Source organism: Tachyglossus aculeatus, chromosome 8 (genome assembly GCF_015852505.1).
Source record: "Tachyglossus aculeatus isolate mTacAcu1 chromosome 8, mTacAcu1.pri, whole genome shotgun sequence".
Lineage (NCBI taxonomy): Eukaryota > Metazoa > Chordata > Mammalia > Monotremata > Tachyglossidae > Tachyglossus > Tachyglossus aculeatus.
In genome coordinates this window covers 39,280,623-39,298,909 of record NC_052073.1, presented here as the reverse complement: position 1 = coordinate 39,298,909, position 18,287 = coordinate 39,280,623, and the positions used below count along the sequence as shown (strand labels likewise).

At 50.7% G+C, this 18,287-nt stretch overlaps 1 protein-coding gene across 5 annotated transcripts in view; it reads right to left on the bottom strand.

Moving 5' to 3' along the window:
• The window catches only part of PHF20 (PHD finger protein 20), a 96,146-nt gene that overhangs the window by 53,261 nt on the left and 24,598 nt on the right, over positions 1–18,287 (bottom strand). For all 5 annotated transcript variants that reach the window (XM_038750164.1, XM_038750167.1, XM_038750168.1 and 2 more), the window contains exons 3-6: positions 5,409–5,580; positions 2,567–2,651; positions 1,027–1,106; positions 163–517 (exon numbers count right to left, since the gene is read on the bottom strand). In XM_038750164.1, the coding sequence (XP_038606092.1) occupies positions 163–517; positions 1,027–1,106; positions 2,567–2,651; positions 5,409–5,580 (692 nt within the window). The remainder of the gene's footprint in view (positions 1–162; positions 518–1,026; positions 1,107–2,566; positions 2,652–5,408; positions 5,581–18,287) is intronic.

Here is an 18,287-nt window from a genome sequence, read left to right as displayed (position 1 = left end):
CTTCCCCAGAGGGAGCAACGCCCGGAGCCACGGCGCTTGAGACCCGAGGGCGGGCGAGGGGGCTCCGGTCCAAAACCCCAACGCCCGCTCTCTCCCCGGGGTGACGCCCGCCCGTCGGCCCCCCGCTCGCTCCCCGGCGAGGGCTCCGCCGGCGGCACTTACCGCAGGGAGGGAGAGACGGGGGCCGGCCTCGCCTCCGCTTGGCTTGCCGCGGGACCTCCGGCAGGCCCCGGGCCGGGTCCTCGTCCGCCTGCTTCTGCGCCGTGCCCGCCGCCCCCGCCGCTTCTAGCGGGAACTCCCCGTCGTTGGCCGAGATGTTCTCTTTGTCCTCCTTGCCATTCCGGGGCAGGCTCTTGTCGGGCGCCTTGCCCTTCTCGGGGAGCTTGGGCCTCGGCTCGGCCCTCAGGGCCTTGGCCTCGGGGGCGGCTTTCCTCGGCTCTTTAAACGTCTCGCGGTGGGCCGGGGACGAAAGCTTGCCCGCATCTCTCTCTTTAGGCCTACCATTACCCACGATCCTCTAAGACGGGGCAAGAGAGCGGGGGAGAAAAGGCCTTCGTCATCCCGTGCCGGCTTTCCCCGGGAGCCGGGCACGGAGAAGACGGGCGTCCCGAAGTCCGGAGGAGCTAGAGAAAGGTGACCCGAGCAGACCTCGACGAGGCCCAACACGGCGGCGCCGGCTCTGAGACCGCCTGGGCCGACACAGGTCGGGCGGGAGAGAGACTTCTCCTGCCCCTTCCCGGCCCCAGGAAGCCCGGGATACCAACGGGGAGGGAAATTTCCCACACAACGGGCCGGGTTCTGGACGTGGCCCGCGGTCTCTGCCACACTGTAGCCTCCGCTCCCCATCTGCTTATCCCAGAGCTCCCTGGCTGCGGGCAGGACTTGGGGAGCCGGGGTGGGAGACATGTCCATCAACGCTACGGGGCTGGGAGCAAGTCAGGAGGGAGTGGGAGAAAAGGAAACCTTTTCCTGCTCGGGCAGCTGGAATCCCCCACCCCGCACAGAGCCTCAAGCCGGGACGCTCACCTGGTCTTTGGAAAAAGCTTTGACGTGAATAGGTTTGACGGTCTGAATTACTCCATCGTAAAATTTCACGGTGTAGGTACCTAAAAAATCCAAGAAAACAATGGGATCCCGACACTCGGGCCAAGTTTCAAGGTTCACTCCCCTCCCTCCCCCAGATCCGCATCCGGGGAGTGACAGGTTTTCGAGAAGAGGTTTTCCTCGACCCTCCCGACTCGGGGCCCCCCTCGGTCGACGGTGTATGAGAGGTGGCAAAATGCAAGTCCACGGACGAGAATCCCCGGGGCCTCTTTCTCAGACTCTTTGGGAAAAATAGGAAGACCCCCGCCCCTCCCACCCGCAAGTCCCCACGGAGCTGAGGCCCACAGGCTGCCGAGAGAGCTGGAGAATGAAACCAAGACAACCCTCTCCGGTCGGTCCCGAGAGCTGCTTCAGGCCGGGAACTCGGAGATCTTCCCGGATCTGAGGCGGCACCGGCTTAGGATCACGGGGGGCGAGAAATCCGTCCCTCCCAGCCCCGCCACGTCCGTGCCCGCGAGTCTGTCGGCGGCTGGGCCGCCCGGAGGCCCGGCTCCATCAGGAAGCCGAGACCGAGCAGGTGACATCGGGGTGGGGAGGCCACACAGCGGCCCAGCCGACACACGGAATCGCCACGGACACAAACCGGCCTCCTCGTCGCCCCCGGCCTCCGCCCGGACCCACTTACGATCCTCAACCCTCAGCTGGTCATCCCATCCACCTCCAGCCTCTCCTTCCCCGCCGGCCGCCCAAGGTCACGGAAGCCTCGATCCAACCGCGCCTCCTGGCCCGTGGGGAGGGAGAGTCCCTGATGCCCCGCCGGCGTCCGATCCAAGACGCGAGGGAAGAACTCGCCCGGGGGATCCCAAACGCGCCACCCCATCCCATCCCTGTGGTTTGGCAGGAAGCCAGCAGGGCCGAAGTAGCGGCCGGAATAACACGGGATGACAGCCTGGGCGGTAGGGACACGCCCCCTCACCATCATCATCATCATCAATCGTATTTATTGAGCACTTACTATGTGCAGAGCACTGTACTAAGCGCTTGGGAAGTACAAATTGGCAACATATACCAGGATACCAACATATATATATATACATATGTATACATATATACCAACATATACCTCACCAGGATGCCCGGGAGGCTGGACGGGGCAGTCGAACTAGAGGGGAGACCCCCGGTGAAACAAAAAAAAAAATTAGCCTGTAAAATCAATCAAAAAAGGGGAACACCCACCCTCTAGGCTGTAAGAGCCCGCTACGCTTTAAACCCCTTCTGGACTGTAAGTTTGACGTGGGCAGGGAATGTGTCTGTTTTTAGACTGCGAGCCCACTGTTGGGTAGGGACTGTCTCTATATGTTGCCAATTTGGACTTCCCAAGCGCTTAGTACAGTGCTCTGCACATAGTAAGCGCTCAATAAATATGATTGATGATGATGATGATGCTCTGCTTCTCGCCCCCGTGCCCCCCCAACACCCAACGATCGAAGAGCGCGGGCAGCCGCACGTGGCCGGGCCTTACCGTCCTTGTGGACAGCGGTGACTCTGGCCGGGTAAAAGCGGCAGTCTGACCAGCAAGCCAACACCTGCTCGTCTAGGTGAAATTCCTACGGGAAGGAGAAACACCTTCACCGACACGAAGAGGAATTCCCGGCACGACATTTCTTCGCACTCTGAGGTGGGAGGCCGGACAAGGGGCTGTGGCCGACGGCCACCCCGCCCCACCTGTGAGGACTTTCCCCCGGGGAGTCCAAAAGCTCTCTGTGTGCACACACACACACACACACACACACACACACACTCCAGGCCCTCCCCTGCGGTCCGGCCCTCCGACCAAAACCCCCGGCCCAACTCCAGGTTGCAGCCCGGGGGGCCCAGAGCCACGATTGTCTCCCAGAGCAACTCCGGACCCCGGAACTAGATCCTCCAGTCCCGGAGTGGCCCCGCAGGCCTCTCTTCCCACAACACGGCTGAGCTCCAGCCCACCAGGGCCGAGTATACGCACTACATGCACTCCCTTGGTGACCTCATTCGCTCCCACGGCTTCAACTATCACCTCTACGCTGATGACACCCAGATCTCCATCTCTGCCCCTGCTCTCTCCCCCTCCCTCCGGGCTCGCATCTCCTCCTGCCTTCAGGACATCTCCATCTGGATGTCCGCCCGCCACCTAAAGCTCAACATGTCGAAGACTGAGCTCCTTGTCTTCCCTCCCAAACCTTGTCCTCTCCCTGACTTTCCCATCTCCGTTGACGGCACTACCATCCTTCCCGTCTCACAAGCCCGCAACCTTGGTGTCCTCCTCGACTCCGCTCTCTCATTCACCCCTCACATCCAAGCCGTCACCAAAACCTGCCGGTCTCAGGTCCGCAACATTGCCAAGATCCGCCCTTTCCTCTCCATCCAAACTGCTCCCCTGCTCATTCAAGCTGTCATCCTATCCCGTCTGGACTACTGCATCAGCCTTCTCTCTGATCTCCCATCCTCGTGTCTCTCTCCACTTCAATCCATACTTCATGCTGCTGCCCGGATTACCTTTGTCCAGAAACGCTCTGGGCATATTACTCCCCTCCTCAAAAAACTCCAGTGGCTACCAATCAATCTGCGCATCGGGCAGAAACTCCTCACCCTGGGCTTCAAGGCTGTCCATCCATCCCCTCGCCCCCTCCTACCTCACCTCCCTTCTCTCCTTCTACAGCCCAGACTGCACCCGCCGCTGCTAATCTCCTCACTGTACCTAGTTCTCGCCCGTCCCGCCATCGACCCCCAGCCCACATCATCCCCTGGGCCTGGAATGCCCCCAATCCCTCTGCCCATCCGCCAAGCTGGCTCTCTTCCTCCCTTCAAGGCCCTGCTGAGAGCTCACCTCCTCCAGGAGGCCTTCCCAGACTGAGCCCCTTCCTTCCTCTCCCCCTCGTCCCCCTCTCCATCCCCCTCATCTTACCTCCTTCCCACAGCACCTGTATATATGTATATATGTGTGTACATATTTATTACTCTATTTATTTATTTATTTATTTATTTTACTTGTGCATATCTATCCTATTTATTTTATTTTGTTAGTATGTTTGGTTTTGTTCTCTGTCTCCCCCTTTTAGACTGTGAGCCCACTTTTGGGATCGGGACTGTCTCTATATGTTGCTAATTTGTACTTCCCAAGCGCTTAGTACAGTGCTCTGCACATAGTAAGCGCTCAATAAATACGATTGATGATGATGATGATGATGATGATGATGAGTATGGCAGAAGCAAAAAGATTCCTACGGGACTGGAAGCTCCTTGAGGGTGGAGGATGTGTCTTCCTTACTCTGTCAAATTCCCCCAAGTGCGGTGATCTACACACAGCAGGCCCTCACTACATACTACTACAGAGAAGCAGCGTGGCTCAATGGAAAGAGCGCGGGCTTGGGAGCCAGAGGTCACGGGTTCGAATTCCGCCTCCCCCACGTCCGCTGTGTGACCTCGGGCGAGTCATTTCACTTCTCTGGGCCTCAGCTCCCTCCTCTGTAAAATGGGGATTAAGACCGTGAGCCCCACATGGGACAACCTCATCTCCTTGTGTTCCCCCCAGCGCTTAGAACAGTGCTTTGCACATAGTAAGCGCTTAACAAATACCAACATTATTATTATTATTACTGATTAACTAGTAGATTGTTTGAAAAGACTGGGCCTCTCTAGGAAGGGGTCCCAGCAGACCCCTAGAAGGTCGGGGGGTGCAGGAACATGGGCTAAATTCATGGGGCCCAGCTCCAAGGGCTGTGCCTACTGGGCACGTATTTTTCATTCGTTCATTCAATCGTATTTACTGAGCGCTTACTGTGCGCACAGCACTGGACGAAGCGCTTGGGAAGTCCAAGTGGGCAACGTCTAGAGACGGTCCCTACCCAACGGTGGGCTCACAGTCTAGAAAGGGGAGACAGAGAACAAAACATAGTAACAAAATAAAAATAAATAGCATAAATATGTACAAATAAAAGTACTGCCGCCCTTGATTCTCAAAGCCCTCGTTGCCCACCCGGCAGGTGGCTGGCCAGTTGGCCGGCTCGGCCCGGGCGGCGAGGGCAATCGCGTGGTCTGTTGAAGCCTAGGGGAAAGAGCCCGGGCGTCAGAGGACCTGGGTTCTAATCCCAGCTCTGCCATTTGCCCGCTGGGGTGACCATGGGCAAGTCACTTGACTTCTCTGGGCCTCAGTTTCCTCCTCTAAAGTGGGGGTTCGATACTTGCTCTCCCCCCTACTTGGACTGGGAGCTCCGGGTGTACCCCGGCGCTTAATTCGGTGCCGGGCGCACAGCGAGCGCTCGTCCACCGACCCCCCGGCTGTTATCGCGGTGATGACGACGACGACCGCCACTGTCGTTACTCACAGAAGGTCCTTCTTCCTCGTGCAGCCCCTCCTTCCTCAGCTGAATTTTCTCTAGGGGTCTCAGGTAAGGGCTGTCCCAGCAGAACCACTCATCGTATCGGTGGTTCCAGCGTTTGAAGTGGATGAGGACTCGGCCTTCTTCGTAGTCAATCTCTTCTATGTGGGCCGGGTACCTGAGCCAACAGAAACGGCGCCGGTCGGACGGGGCGAGGCCACGTTCCCGGGGGGGATGCTTCTCCAGGGACCCGCCGCTCCACGGACCGGTCTGGGGCCTTGCAGCGTCGGCTGGTGGGACAGACCCGCGCTCAGGGTCTCTCCCTCCCTCCCTCCCTCCCTGGGGCCCTCAGATCCCGTCGGGAATCGTGGGGGTGAAAATGGTCCTGCCCCCCCCCCCCCCCCGCCCCTCTAGGCCGGATGGAGAGTGAGGGACCGACACTCGGCCGGGACGCTCAGCCCACCCTCTTCGAACCCCCACCATCCACTCCCACCCCGCGGCCTCAGAGATGGCTCGGCTGGGGACATTTTTCCCAAACGACGCACGGGGCAGAAGCGTCAACTAAGGGCATGGCTCGGAGTCTTGGGGGAGGGGGACGGTTTCCACTCAATCAGCCGCATTTATCGATCGCTTACTCTGCACTGTACTAAACGCCTGGGAGAGGACAATAGAACAATATACCAGACATATTCCCTGCCCACACCGAGCTTACGGTCTAGAGGAGGAGATGGACATGAACAGAAATAAATGGCAAATATGGACATACCCTATCCTAATCCTCCTCGACCTCTCAGCTGCCTTTGACACTGTGGACCACCCCCTTCTCCTCAACACGCTATCTAACCTTGGCTTCACAGACTCCATCCTCTCCCGGTTCTTCTCTTATCTTTCCGGACGTTCATTCTCAGTCTCCTTGTGGGCTCCTCCTCCCCATCCCATCCCCTCACTGTGGGGGTTCCTCAAGGGTCAGTTCTCGGTCCCCTTCTGTTCTCTATCTACACTCACTCCCTCAGTGAATTCATTCGCTCCCACAGCTTCAACTATCATCTACGTCGATGACACCCAAATCTCCATCTCTGCGCCTGCTTTCTCTCCCTCCCTTCAGGCTCGGGTCTCCTCCTGCCTCCAGGACATCTCCATCTGGATGTCTGCCCGCCACCCAAAACTCAACATGTCCAAGACTGAACTCCTTCTCTTCCCTCCCAAACCCCGCCCTCTCCCTGACTTTCCCATCACTGTTGACGGCGCTACCATCCTTCCCGTCTCACTAGCCCGCGGCCTCGGTGTCGTCCTCGACTCCGCTCTCTCGTTCACCCCTCACATCCGATCGGTCACCAAAACCTGCCGGTCTCACCTCCGCGACATCGCCGAGATCCGCCCTTTCCTCTCCATCCAAACCGCTACCCTGCTGGTTCAATCTCTCATCCTATCCCGACTGGATTACTGCATGGGCCTCCTCTCCAATCCACCCATCCTCCCGTCTCTCTCCACTTCGGTGTATACTTCACGCCACTGCCTAGATCATCTTTGTCCAGAAACGCTCTGGGCATGTTACTCCCCTCCTCAAAAATCTCCAGTGGCTTCCAGTCAACCTACACATCAGGCAAAAACTCCTCCCCCTGGGCTTCCAGGCTGTCCATCCATCCATCCCCTGGCCCCCTCCTCCCTCCCCTCCCTTCTGTCCTTCTCCAGCCCAGCCCGCACCCTCCGCTCCTCTGCCGCTCACCTCCTCACCAGGCCTCGTTCTCGCCCGTCCCGCCATCGACCCCCGGCCCACGTCATCCCCCTGGCCTGGAATGCCCTCCCTCCGCCCACCCATCAAGCTCACTCTCTTCCTCCCTTCAAAGCCCTACTGAGAGCTCACCTCCTCCAGGAGGCCTTCCCACACTGGGCCCCCCTTTTCCTCTCACCCTACCTCCTTCCCCTCCCCACTGCACCTGTATATATGTTTGTACAGATTACTCTATTTATTTTACTTGTACATATTTACTATTCTATTTATTTTGTCAATGATGTGCATCTAACTTTACTTCTATTCATTCTGATGACTTGACACCTGCCCACAAGTTTTGTTTTGTTGTCTGTCTCTCCCTTCTAGACTGTGAGCCCACTGTTGGGTAGGGACCGTCTCTATATGTCGCCAACTTGGATTTCCCAAGCGCTTAGTCCAGTGCTCTGCACACAGTAAGCGCTCAACACAGACGATTGATTGATTGATTATAGACTGTGAGCCCGTTGTCGGGTAGGAACCGTCTCTCTATGTCCCAAGCGCTTATAGTCCAGTGCTCTGCACACAGTAAGCGCTCAGTAAATACGACTGAATGAATGCATGAATGAATGACTGAGCGCTGGGGGGCTGGAAGGGGCGATGAATGAAGGGAGAGAGTCAGGGCGCAGTCAGGGAGGGCCCCTTGGAGGAGACGTGCCTTCAGTAAGGCTTTGAAGGGGGGCGGAGAGTCACTGTCTGTCGGAAATGAGGACGGAGGGCGTAAGGGGACATGGGAGAGAGGAATCTCTTTTCCCCGGGCTCAGTCCAGTACATCTCCAGCCCGGTCCCTAGCGCTCCAAACCCCTTCATCGTGCTCCCAAAGGACCAAGGTCGGGGAACTAATGGCTGCCCATCCCGACATCCGGGGGTACGGTCCAGACCGTCAGGGCTGAGCGTTCGCTTCTCGGCTGAATTTCTCTCGGAGCGCCAGATGGTTTTCATTGAGCCCACCTTCTAGACTGTGAGCCCACTGTTGGGTAGGGATCGTCTCTATATGTTTTCAACTTGGACTTCCCAAGCGCTTAGTACGATTGATTGATTGATTCTGAGAGAAGTCATTCATTCATTCATTCATTCATTCATCCAATTGTATTTATTGAGTGCTTACTGTGCGGAGCCCTGTACTAAACGCTTGGGAAGTCCAAGTTGGCAACATGTAGAGCCGGTCCCGACCCAACAGTGGGCTCACAGTCCAGAAGGGGGAGACAGAGAGCACAACAAAACATATTAATGAAACAGAATAAATAGAATAAAATAAAATAAATATAGAATAAATAAAATAAATAGAATATATAAAATAAATAGAATAAAATAAATAGAATGAAATAAAATAAATAGAATAAATAAAATATATAGAATAAAATAAAATAAATAGAATAAAATGAATAGACTAAAATGAATAGAATAAATAGAATAGACTAAAATAGAATAAATAAAATAAATGGAATAAAATAAAATAAATGGAATAAAATAAAATAAATAGACTAAAATAGAATAGACTAAAATAAATAGAATAGAATAAAATAAATAGAATAGAATAAAATAGAATGAATAAAATAAATAGAATAAAATAGAATAAAATAAAAAATGGAATAAAATAAATAGAATAAAATAAAATAAATAGAATAGACTAAAATAAATAGAATAGAATAGAATAAATAGAATAGAATAAAATAAATAGAATAAATAAAATAAAATAAATAGAATAAATAAAAAATAGAATAGAATAAAATAAATAGAATAGAATAAAATAGATAGAATAGAATAAAATAAATAGAATAGAATAAAATAAATAGAATAAAATAAATAGAATAAATAAAATAGAATAAAATAAAAAATGGAATAAAATAAATAGAATAAAATAAAATAAATAGAATAGACTAAAATAAATAGAATAGAATACATAGAATAGAATAGAATAAAATAAATAGAATAAATAAAATAAAATAAATAGAATAAATAAAATAAATAGAATAGAATAAAATAGATAGAATAGAATAAAATAAATAGAATAGAATAAAATAGAATAAACAGAATAAATAGAATAAAATAAAATAAATAAAATAAAATAAAATAGAATACAATAAGATAAATAGAATAAAATAAAATAAATAGAAAAAAATAGAATACAATAAAATAAATAGAATAAAATAAAATCAATAGAATAAAATAAAATCAATAGAATAAAATAAAATAAATAGAATAAATTTTCCCGGAGGCTGCTTCCGGGGCTCTCCTTCCTGTTACCTGGGAGACCCATGGCTCTACACCTGATAATTTCCCTTGGGTCCTAGAATCGTCGAAGCCTTTGAGAACCGTGAAGCCCCGACGTCCCGCATCGTTGAAAATTACGGCATACGTTACTATCCGGGGACGCCCCCGACCCTCACTGACTTCCAGGACATCTCCCCGAAGCAGAGGATGGCTCAGTGGAAAAGAGCCCGGGCTTTGGAGGCACAGGTCACGGGTTCAAATCCTGGCTCCGGCACTTGTCAGCTGGGTGACTTTGGGCAAGCCACTTCACTTCTCTGGGCCTCAGTTCCCCCATCTGGAAAATGGGGATGAAGACTGGGAGCCCCCTGTGGGACAACCTCATGACCTTGTATCCCCCCAGCGCTTAGAACAGTGCCTTGCACATGGCAAGCGCTTAATAAACGCCATTATTATTATTATTTTCTGTTCTCATGGCATTTGTCTAGCGCTTACTATGTGCCGGGCACTGTACCGAGCGCCTGGTGCAGATAAAAGATAATCAGGTTTCATACAATCTCAATCCCCACTTCACAGATGAGGTGACTGAGGCACAGAGAATAATTGTGTAGCGCTTACTATGTGCCGGGCACTGTACCGAGCGCCTGGTGCAGATAAAAGATAACCAGGTTGCGTACCATCTCAATCCCCACTTCACAGATGAGGTGACTGAGGCACAGGGAATGATAATTGTCTAGCGCTTACTATGTGCCGGGCACTGTACCGAGCGGCTGGTGCAGATAAAAGATAATCAGGTTGCATGCAATCTCAATCCCCACTTCACAGATGAGGTAACTGAGGCACAGAGAATAATTGTCTAGCGCTTACTATGTGCCGGGCACTGTATCGAGCGCCTGGTGCAGATAAAAGATAATCAGGTTGCGCACCATCTCAATCCCCACTTCACAGATGAGATAACTGAGGCACAGAGAATGATAACTGTTTAGCACTTACTATGTTCCGGGCACTGTACCGAGCACCTGGTGCAGATAAAAGATAATCAGGTTGCATACCGTCTCAATCCCCACTTCACAGATGAGGTAACTGAGGCACAGAGAGTGATAATTGTCTAGCGCTTACTATGTGCCGGGCACTGTACCGAGCACCCGGTGCAGATAAAAGATAATCAGGTTGCATAAAATCTCAATCCCCACTTCACAGATGAGGTGACTGAGGCACAGAGAATGATAATTGTCTAGCACTTACTATGTGCTGGGCACTGTACTGAGCGCCTGGTGCAGATAAAAGATAATCAGGTTGCGTACCATCTCAATCCCCACTTCACAGATGAGGTCACTGAGGCACAGAGAGTGATAATTGTCTGGCGCTTACTATGTGCCGGGCACTGTACCAAGCGCCTGGTGCAGATAAAAGATAATCAGGTTGCGTACCGTCTCAATCCCCACTTCACAGATGAGGTAACTGAGGCACAGAAAATGATAATTGTCTAGCACTTACTATGTGCCAGGCACTGTACTGAGCACCTGGTGCAGATAAAAGATAATCAGGTTGCATAAAATCTCAATCCCCACTTCACAGATGAGGTAATTGAGGCACAAAGAGTGATAATTGTCTAGCACTTACTATGTGCCGGGCACTGTATCAAGCGCCTGGTGCAGATAAAAGATAATCAGGTTGCGCACCATCTCAATCCCCACTTCACAGATGAGATAACTGAGGCACAGAGAATGATAACTGTCTAGCACTTACTATGTTCCGGGCACTGTACCGAGCGCCTGGTGCAGATAAAAGATAATCAGGTTGCATACCGTCTCAATCCCCACTTCACAGATGAGGTAACTGAGGCACAGAGAGTGATAATTGTCTAGCGCTTACCATGTGCCGGGCACTGTACCGAGCGCCTGGTGCAGATAAAAGATAATCAGGTTGCATACCATCTCAATCCCCACTTCACAGATGAGGTAACTGAGGCACAGAGAATGATAATTGTCTAAGGCTTACTATGTGCCGGGCACTGCACCGAGCGCCTGATGCAGATAATCAGGTTGCATGCAATCTCAATCCCCACTTCACAGATGAGGTAACTGAGGCACAGAGAGTGATAATTGTCTAGCGCTTACTATGTGCCGGCACTGTACCGAGCACCCGGTGCAGATAAAAGATAACCAGGTTGCATAAAATCTCAATCCCCACTTCACAGATGAGGTAACTGAGGCACAGAGAATAATTGTCTAGCGCTTACTATGTGCCGGGCACTGTACCGAGCGCCTGGTGCAGATAAAAGATAATCAGGTTGCATACTGTCTCAATCCCCACTTCACAGATGAGGTAATTGAGGCACAGAGAATGATAATTGCCTAGCGCTTACTATGTGCCGGGCACTGTACCAAGCGCCTGGTGCAGATAAAAGATAATCAGGTTGCATATTGTCTCAATCCCCACTTCACAGATGAGGTAACTGAGGCACAGAGAATAACTGTCTAGCGCTTACTATGTGCCGGGCACTGTACCGAGCGCCTGGTGCAGATAAAAGATAATCAGGTTGCATACTGTCTCAATCCCCACTTCACAGATGAGGTAATTGAGGCACAGAGAATGATAATTGCCTAGCGCTTACTATGTGCCGGGCACTGTACCAAGCGCCTGGTGCAGATAAAAGATAATCAGGTTGCATATTGTCTCAATCCCCACTTCACAGATGAGGTAACTGAGGCACAGAGAATAACTGTCTAGCGCTTACTATGTGCCGGGCACTGTACCGAGCGCCTGGTGCAGATTAAAAAGATAATCAGGTTGCATACCATCTCAATCCCCACTTCACAGATGAGGTGACTGAGGCACAGAGAATGACAATTGTCTAGCGCTTACTATGTGCCGGGCACTGTACTGAGCGCCTGGTGCAGATAAAAGATAATCAGGTTACACACAATCTCAATCCCCATTTCACAGATGAGGTAACTGAGGCACAGAGAATGATAATTGTCAAATGCTTACTATGTGCCGCACACTGTACCAAGAGCCTGGTGCAGATAAAAGATAATCAGGTTGCACACAATCTCAATCCCCATTTCACAGATGAGGTAATTGAGGCACAGAGTGTGATATTTGTTTAACGCTTACTACGTGCCGGGCACTGTCCTAAGCGCTGGGGTAGATACAAGTCATTGAGATTGGACATTCACTGCCTTAATCCCTATTTTAATCCCCATCCGATTTATAATTCTATTTATTTTGATGTTATTGATCTTATTGGGTTTTTTTTTGTCTGTCTCCCCCTTTTAGATTGTGAGCCCACTGTTGGGAAGGGATGGTCTCTAGCCGGTGCAGAGCTGTACTTGCCAAACGCTTAGTCCAGTGCTCTTCACACAGTAGGCGCTCAATAAGTACTACTGGATGAACGAATGAACCTGTCTAGGTAGGGAGAGCAGGGTCCTTCCCCCCATTTCACCCAGTGGGGGAAACTGAGGCCCGGGGCAATTCAGTGATTTGCCCAGGTGGCAAGGCAGGTGAGGGGCAGTGCCCTGCCTTCCAGCCCTGGCGCCCAACAGAGTGTGTGTGGTAATTATAATAATAATGCCCACTGTTGGGTAGGGACTGTCTCTATATGCTGCCAACTCCCAAGCGCTTAGTACAGTGCTCTGCACACAGTAAGCGCTCAATAAATACGATTGATTGATTAATAATGGTATTTCTAGACTGTGAGCCCACTGTTGGGTAGGGACCGTCTCTATACGTTGCCAACTTGGACTTCCCAAGCGCTTAGTCCAGTGTTCTGCACACAGTAAGCGCTCAACAAATACGATTGATTGATTAATAATGGTATTTCTAGACTGTGAGCCCACTGTTGGGTAGGGACTGTCTCTATATGTTGCCAACTTGTACTTCCCAAGTGCTTAGTCCAGTGTTCTGCACACAGTAAGCGCTCAATAAATGCGATTGATTGATTAATAATGGTATTTCTAGACTGTGAGCCCACTGTTGGGTAGGGACCGTCTCTATACGTTGCCAACTTGGACTTCCCAAGCGCTTAGTCCAGTGTTCTGCACACAGTAAGCGCTCAACAAATACGATTGATTGATTAATAATGGTATTTCTAGACTGTGAGCCCACTGTTGGGTAGGGACCGTCTCTATACGTTGCCAACTTGGACTTCCCAAGCGCTTAGTCCAGTGCTCTGCACACAGTAAGCGCTCAATAAATACGATTGACTGATTAATAATGGTGTTTCTAGACTGTGAGCCCACTGTTGGGTAGGGACCGTCTCTATACGTTGCCAACTTGGACTTCGCAAGTGCTTAGTCCAGTGCTCTGCACACAGTAAGCGCTCAGTAAATACGATTGTATATATATATATATATATTTATTAATTTTATTTGTACATATTTATTCTATTTATTTCATTTTGTTAATACATTTTGTTTTGTTCTCTGTCTCCCCCCTCCGGACTATGAGCCCGCTGTCGGGCAGGGACTGTCTCTATATGTTGCCAACTTGGACTTCCCAAGTGCTTAGTCCAGTGCTCTGCACACAGTAAGCGCTCAATAAATACGATTGATTGATTAATAATGGTATTTCTAGACTGTGAGCCCACTGTTGGGTAGGGACCGTCTCTATACGTTGCCAACTTGGACTTCCCAAGCACTTAGTCCAGTGCTCTGCACACAGTAAGCGCTCAATAAATACGACTGACTGATTAATAATGGCATTTCTAGACTGTGAGCCCACTTGGGTAGGGACCGTCTCTATACGCTGCCAACTTGGACTTCCCAAGCGCTTAGTACAGTGCTCTGCACACAGTAAGCGCTCAATAAATACGACTGACTGATTAATAATGGCATTTCTAGACTGTGAGCCCACTGTTGGGTAGGGACCGTCTCTATACGTTGCCAACTTGGACTTCCCAAGCGCTTAGTCCAGTGCTCTGCACACAGTAAGCGCTCAATAAATACGATTGATTGATTAATAATGGTATTTCTAGACTGTGAGCCCACTGTTGGGTAGGGACCGTCTCTATACGTTGCCAACTTGGACTTTCCAAGCGCTTAGTCCAGTGTTCTGCACACAGTAAGCGCTCAACAAATACGATTGATTGATTAATAATGGTATTTCTAGACTGTGAGCCCACTGTTGGGTAGGGACCGTCTCTATACGTTGCCAACTTGGACTTCCCAAGCGCTTAGTCCAGCGCTCTGCACACAGTAAGCGCTCAATAAATACGATTGATTGATTAATAATGGTATTTCTAGACTGTGAGCCCACTGTTGGGTAGGGACCATCTCTATACGTTGCCAACTTGGACTTCCCAAGCGCTTAGTCCAGCGCTCTGCACACAGTAAGTGCTCAATAAATACGATTGAATGAATGAATGGTATTTGTTAAGCGCTTATTATGTGCCAGGCACTGTATTAAGCGCTGGGGTGGACACAAGCAAATCAGGTTGGACACAGTCCCCGTCCCAGGTGGGGTTCCCAGTCCCAATCCCCATCTTCCAGATGAGGCAACTGAGGCCCAGAGAGGTGAAATGACTTGGCCGAGGCCACGGCGGACAAGTGGCGGGGCAGGGATTAGAACCCAGGACCGGGCTCCATCCACTCCGCCGTACCGCTTCCCGTTTTCACGGCCGAGCCCCTAGATCCGGGGACCGACGCCGCCTCGCCGTCATGATTTTCTCCCCGCTTTTCCTCCAGGGACCTTCCAGCCCTGGCGCCCAACACAGTATGTGTGGTAATTATAATAATAATGGTATTTCTAGACTGGGAGCCCACTGTTGGGTAGGGACTGTCTCTATAGGTTGCCAACTTGGACTTCCCAAGCGCTTAGTACAGTGCTCTGCACACAGTAAGCGCTCAATAAATACGATTGATTCATTGATTGATTGATCCGAGCCCGGCCTGGATGCAAGTACATTCCAGACGGCCCCCGGATCCCAGCACGGATCCGAGCCCGTACTCAACAGACCTCACTCATCATCAATCATATTTATTGAGCGCTTACTGTGTGCAGAGCACTGTACTAAGCGCTTGGGAAGTACACTCGGTCATTCAACTGTATTTATTTCGCGCTCACTCTGCGCAGAGCTCCGAACTAAGCGCTTGGGAGAGACCTCATCTCTCATGGAAAGACGGTCCCTACCTCTCATGTACATAACACGGGATCAACGTGATTGATTCAACTTCGGCCCCTAAAAAACCTTCAAAGCTTCTTTCGGGGGCCCGGCTCTGAGCTGTGGGGGAAGCAGCGTGGCTTAGTTGGGAAGGGCACGGGCTTGGGTTCTAATTCTGAGAAGCAGCGTGGCTCAGTGGAAGGAGCCCGGGCTTTGGAGTCCGAGGTCATGGGTTCGAATCCCGGCTTCGCCACACGTCTGCTGGGTGACCTGGGGCGAGTCACTTAACTTCTCTGAGCCTCAGTTCCCTCATCTGGAAAATGAGGATTAAGACTGTGAGCCCCACGTGGGACAACTTGATCCCACTGTATCCCCCAGCGCTTAGAACAGTGCTTTGCACATAGTAAGCGCTTAACAAATGCCATTATTATTATTATTAATCTGATCCCGGCCCGGATCCGAGCTGGAACGCTCCAGAATCGCCCGATCCCGGACTAGATCCAAACCCGCGCACGCCAGAACTCAGCCGGCCCAGATCCGATCCAGGCCTGGATCCGCGCCCCGCTCAGCGTCTATGAGCCCACTGTTGGGTAGGGACCGTCTCTATACGTTGCCAACTTGGACTTCCCAAGCGTTTGGTACAGTGCTCTGCACCCAGTAAGCGCTCAATAAATACGATTGATTGATCAATCGAGGCACGCGCCGCCGCTCACATCACCCGACCTGAGCTCGCGCACTTAAGACCCCACCTCGCCGTGGTCTCAATCCAGGCACGCCAGCCCCCATTGCGAGTCAGGAACTCAATCAATCAATCGTATTTATTGAGCGCTTACTGTGTGCGGAGCACTGTACTAAGCGCTTGGGAAGTCCGAGTTGGCAACATATAGAGACAGTCCGGATAGCCGGCACCTCGGACGCCTCTCGATCCCATTACGTCCCCATTTTCCCCCCGATCCTGCCCTCTGCACATCCCCAAAGCCCCTTCCCTGAGGGCGCGGGGACCCGTTGACGTCCCCGGATTTTATCCCTAGTCCTGTTCCTGGCTAGTCGCCCCCGGCGTGGGATGCCCCGTCCTTCCAAGTCCGGCCCTGAGCCCGAAAGGCAGGGCCCCCAATCAATCAATCAATCGTATTTATTGAGCGCTTACTGTGTGCAGAGCACTGGACTAAAGCAACTGACCCACATCCCACCCGCAGCTGGGAAGATCCCGGACCCCTCTGAGCCTCTTCGGGATTCCAACGCCCGGAGAGATGCTTCCCTCGGAAACAAAGAGCCTCATGCTGCCTTCGGGAATGTTGCGGGAGGAGGGTGGCTCTTCTCCCCTCTATCCTCAGGGCCCAGGGACCGGTACCCTTCCATCGCCTGTATATATGTATATATGTTTGTACATATTTATTACTCTATTTATTTATTTATTTTACTTGTACATATCTATTCTATTTATTTTATTTTGTTACTATGTTTGGTTTTGTTCTCCGTCTCCCCCTTTTAGACTGTGAGCCCACTGTAGGGTAGGGACTGTCTCTATATGTTGCCAATTTGTACTTCCCAAGCGCTTAGTACAGTGCTCTGCACATAGTAAGCGCTCAATAAATACGATTGATGTTGATGATGATGATGATCGCCAACTGTCAGCTGTGTGACTCTGGGCGAGTGACATCAATGAATCAATCAATCGATCGTATTTATTGGGCGCTTACTGTGTGCGGAAAGTCCAAGTTGGCAACATATAGAGACGGTCCCTACCCAACAATCGCATTTATTGAGCGCTTCCTGGGTGCAGAGCACTGGACTAAGCGCTTGGGAAGTCCAAGTTGGCAACATAGAGAGACGGTCCCTACGCAACAGTGGGCTCACGGTCTAGAAGGGGGAGACAGACAACAAAACAAAACGTACTAACAAAATACAATAAATAGAATAGGTACAAGTAAAATAAATAAATAGAGTAATAAATACGTACAAACATATATACATATATACAGGTGCTATACAGGTCTAGATGGGGGTGACGGACGACAAAACAAAACATATTAACAAAATAAAATAAATAAATGAGGCACTGCTCTGTGCCTCAGTTACCTCACCTGGAAAATGGGGATTAAGACCGTGAGTCCCGCATGGGACAACCTGACCACCTTGCATCCTCCCCAGCGCTTAGAACAGTGCTCTGCACGTAGTAAGCGCTTAACAAATGCCATTATTATTTATTTATACATATCTATTCTATTTATACATATCTATTCTATTTATTTACATATCTATTCTATTTATTTTATTTTGTTAGTATGCTTGGTTTTGTTCTCTGTCTCCCCCTTCTAGACTGTGAGCCCACTGTTGGGTAGGGACTGTCTCTATATGTTGCCAACTTGGACTTCCCAAGCGCTTAGTCCAGTGCTCTGCACATAGTAAGCGCTCAATAAATACGATTGATTGATTGATTGATTGATTTATCTGGAGAGGGTAGGAGGGAAGGCGGCGCCACCGGCCGACGACGGGCCCCTGCCCTAAGGGTTCGGAGCAGGTCTAGGGGAGCTAAAAGGAGCCCCGCTTTCCGCTTGTCGCCGTCAGCGCCGAGCCCACTCTTTTAGACTGTGAGCCCACTGTTGGGTAGGGACTGTCCCTCTATGTTGCCAATTTGGACTTCCCAAGCGCTTAGTACAGTGCTCTGCACACAGTAAGCGCTCAATAAATACGATCGATGATGATGATGAGACGCGCCAGAGAGGTCTGCGATCTGGACCATCGCTGGGCCTCTGCCCTCCCTTTTCGTTCATTCATTCAATCGGATTTATTGAGCGCTTAC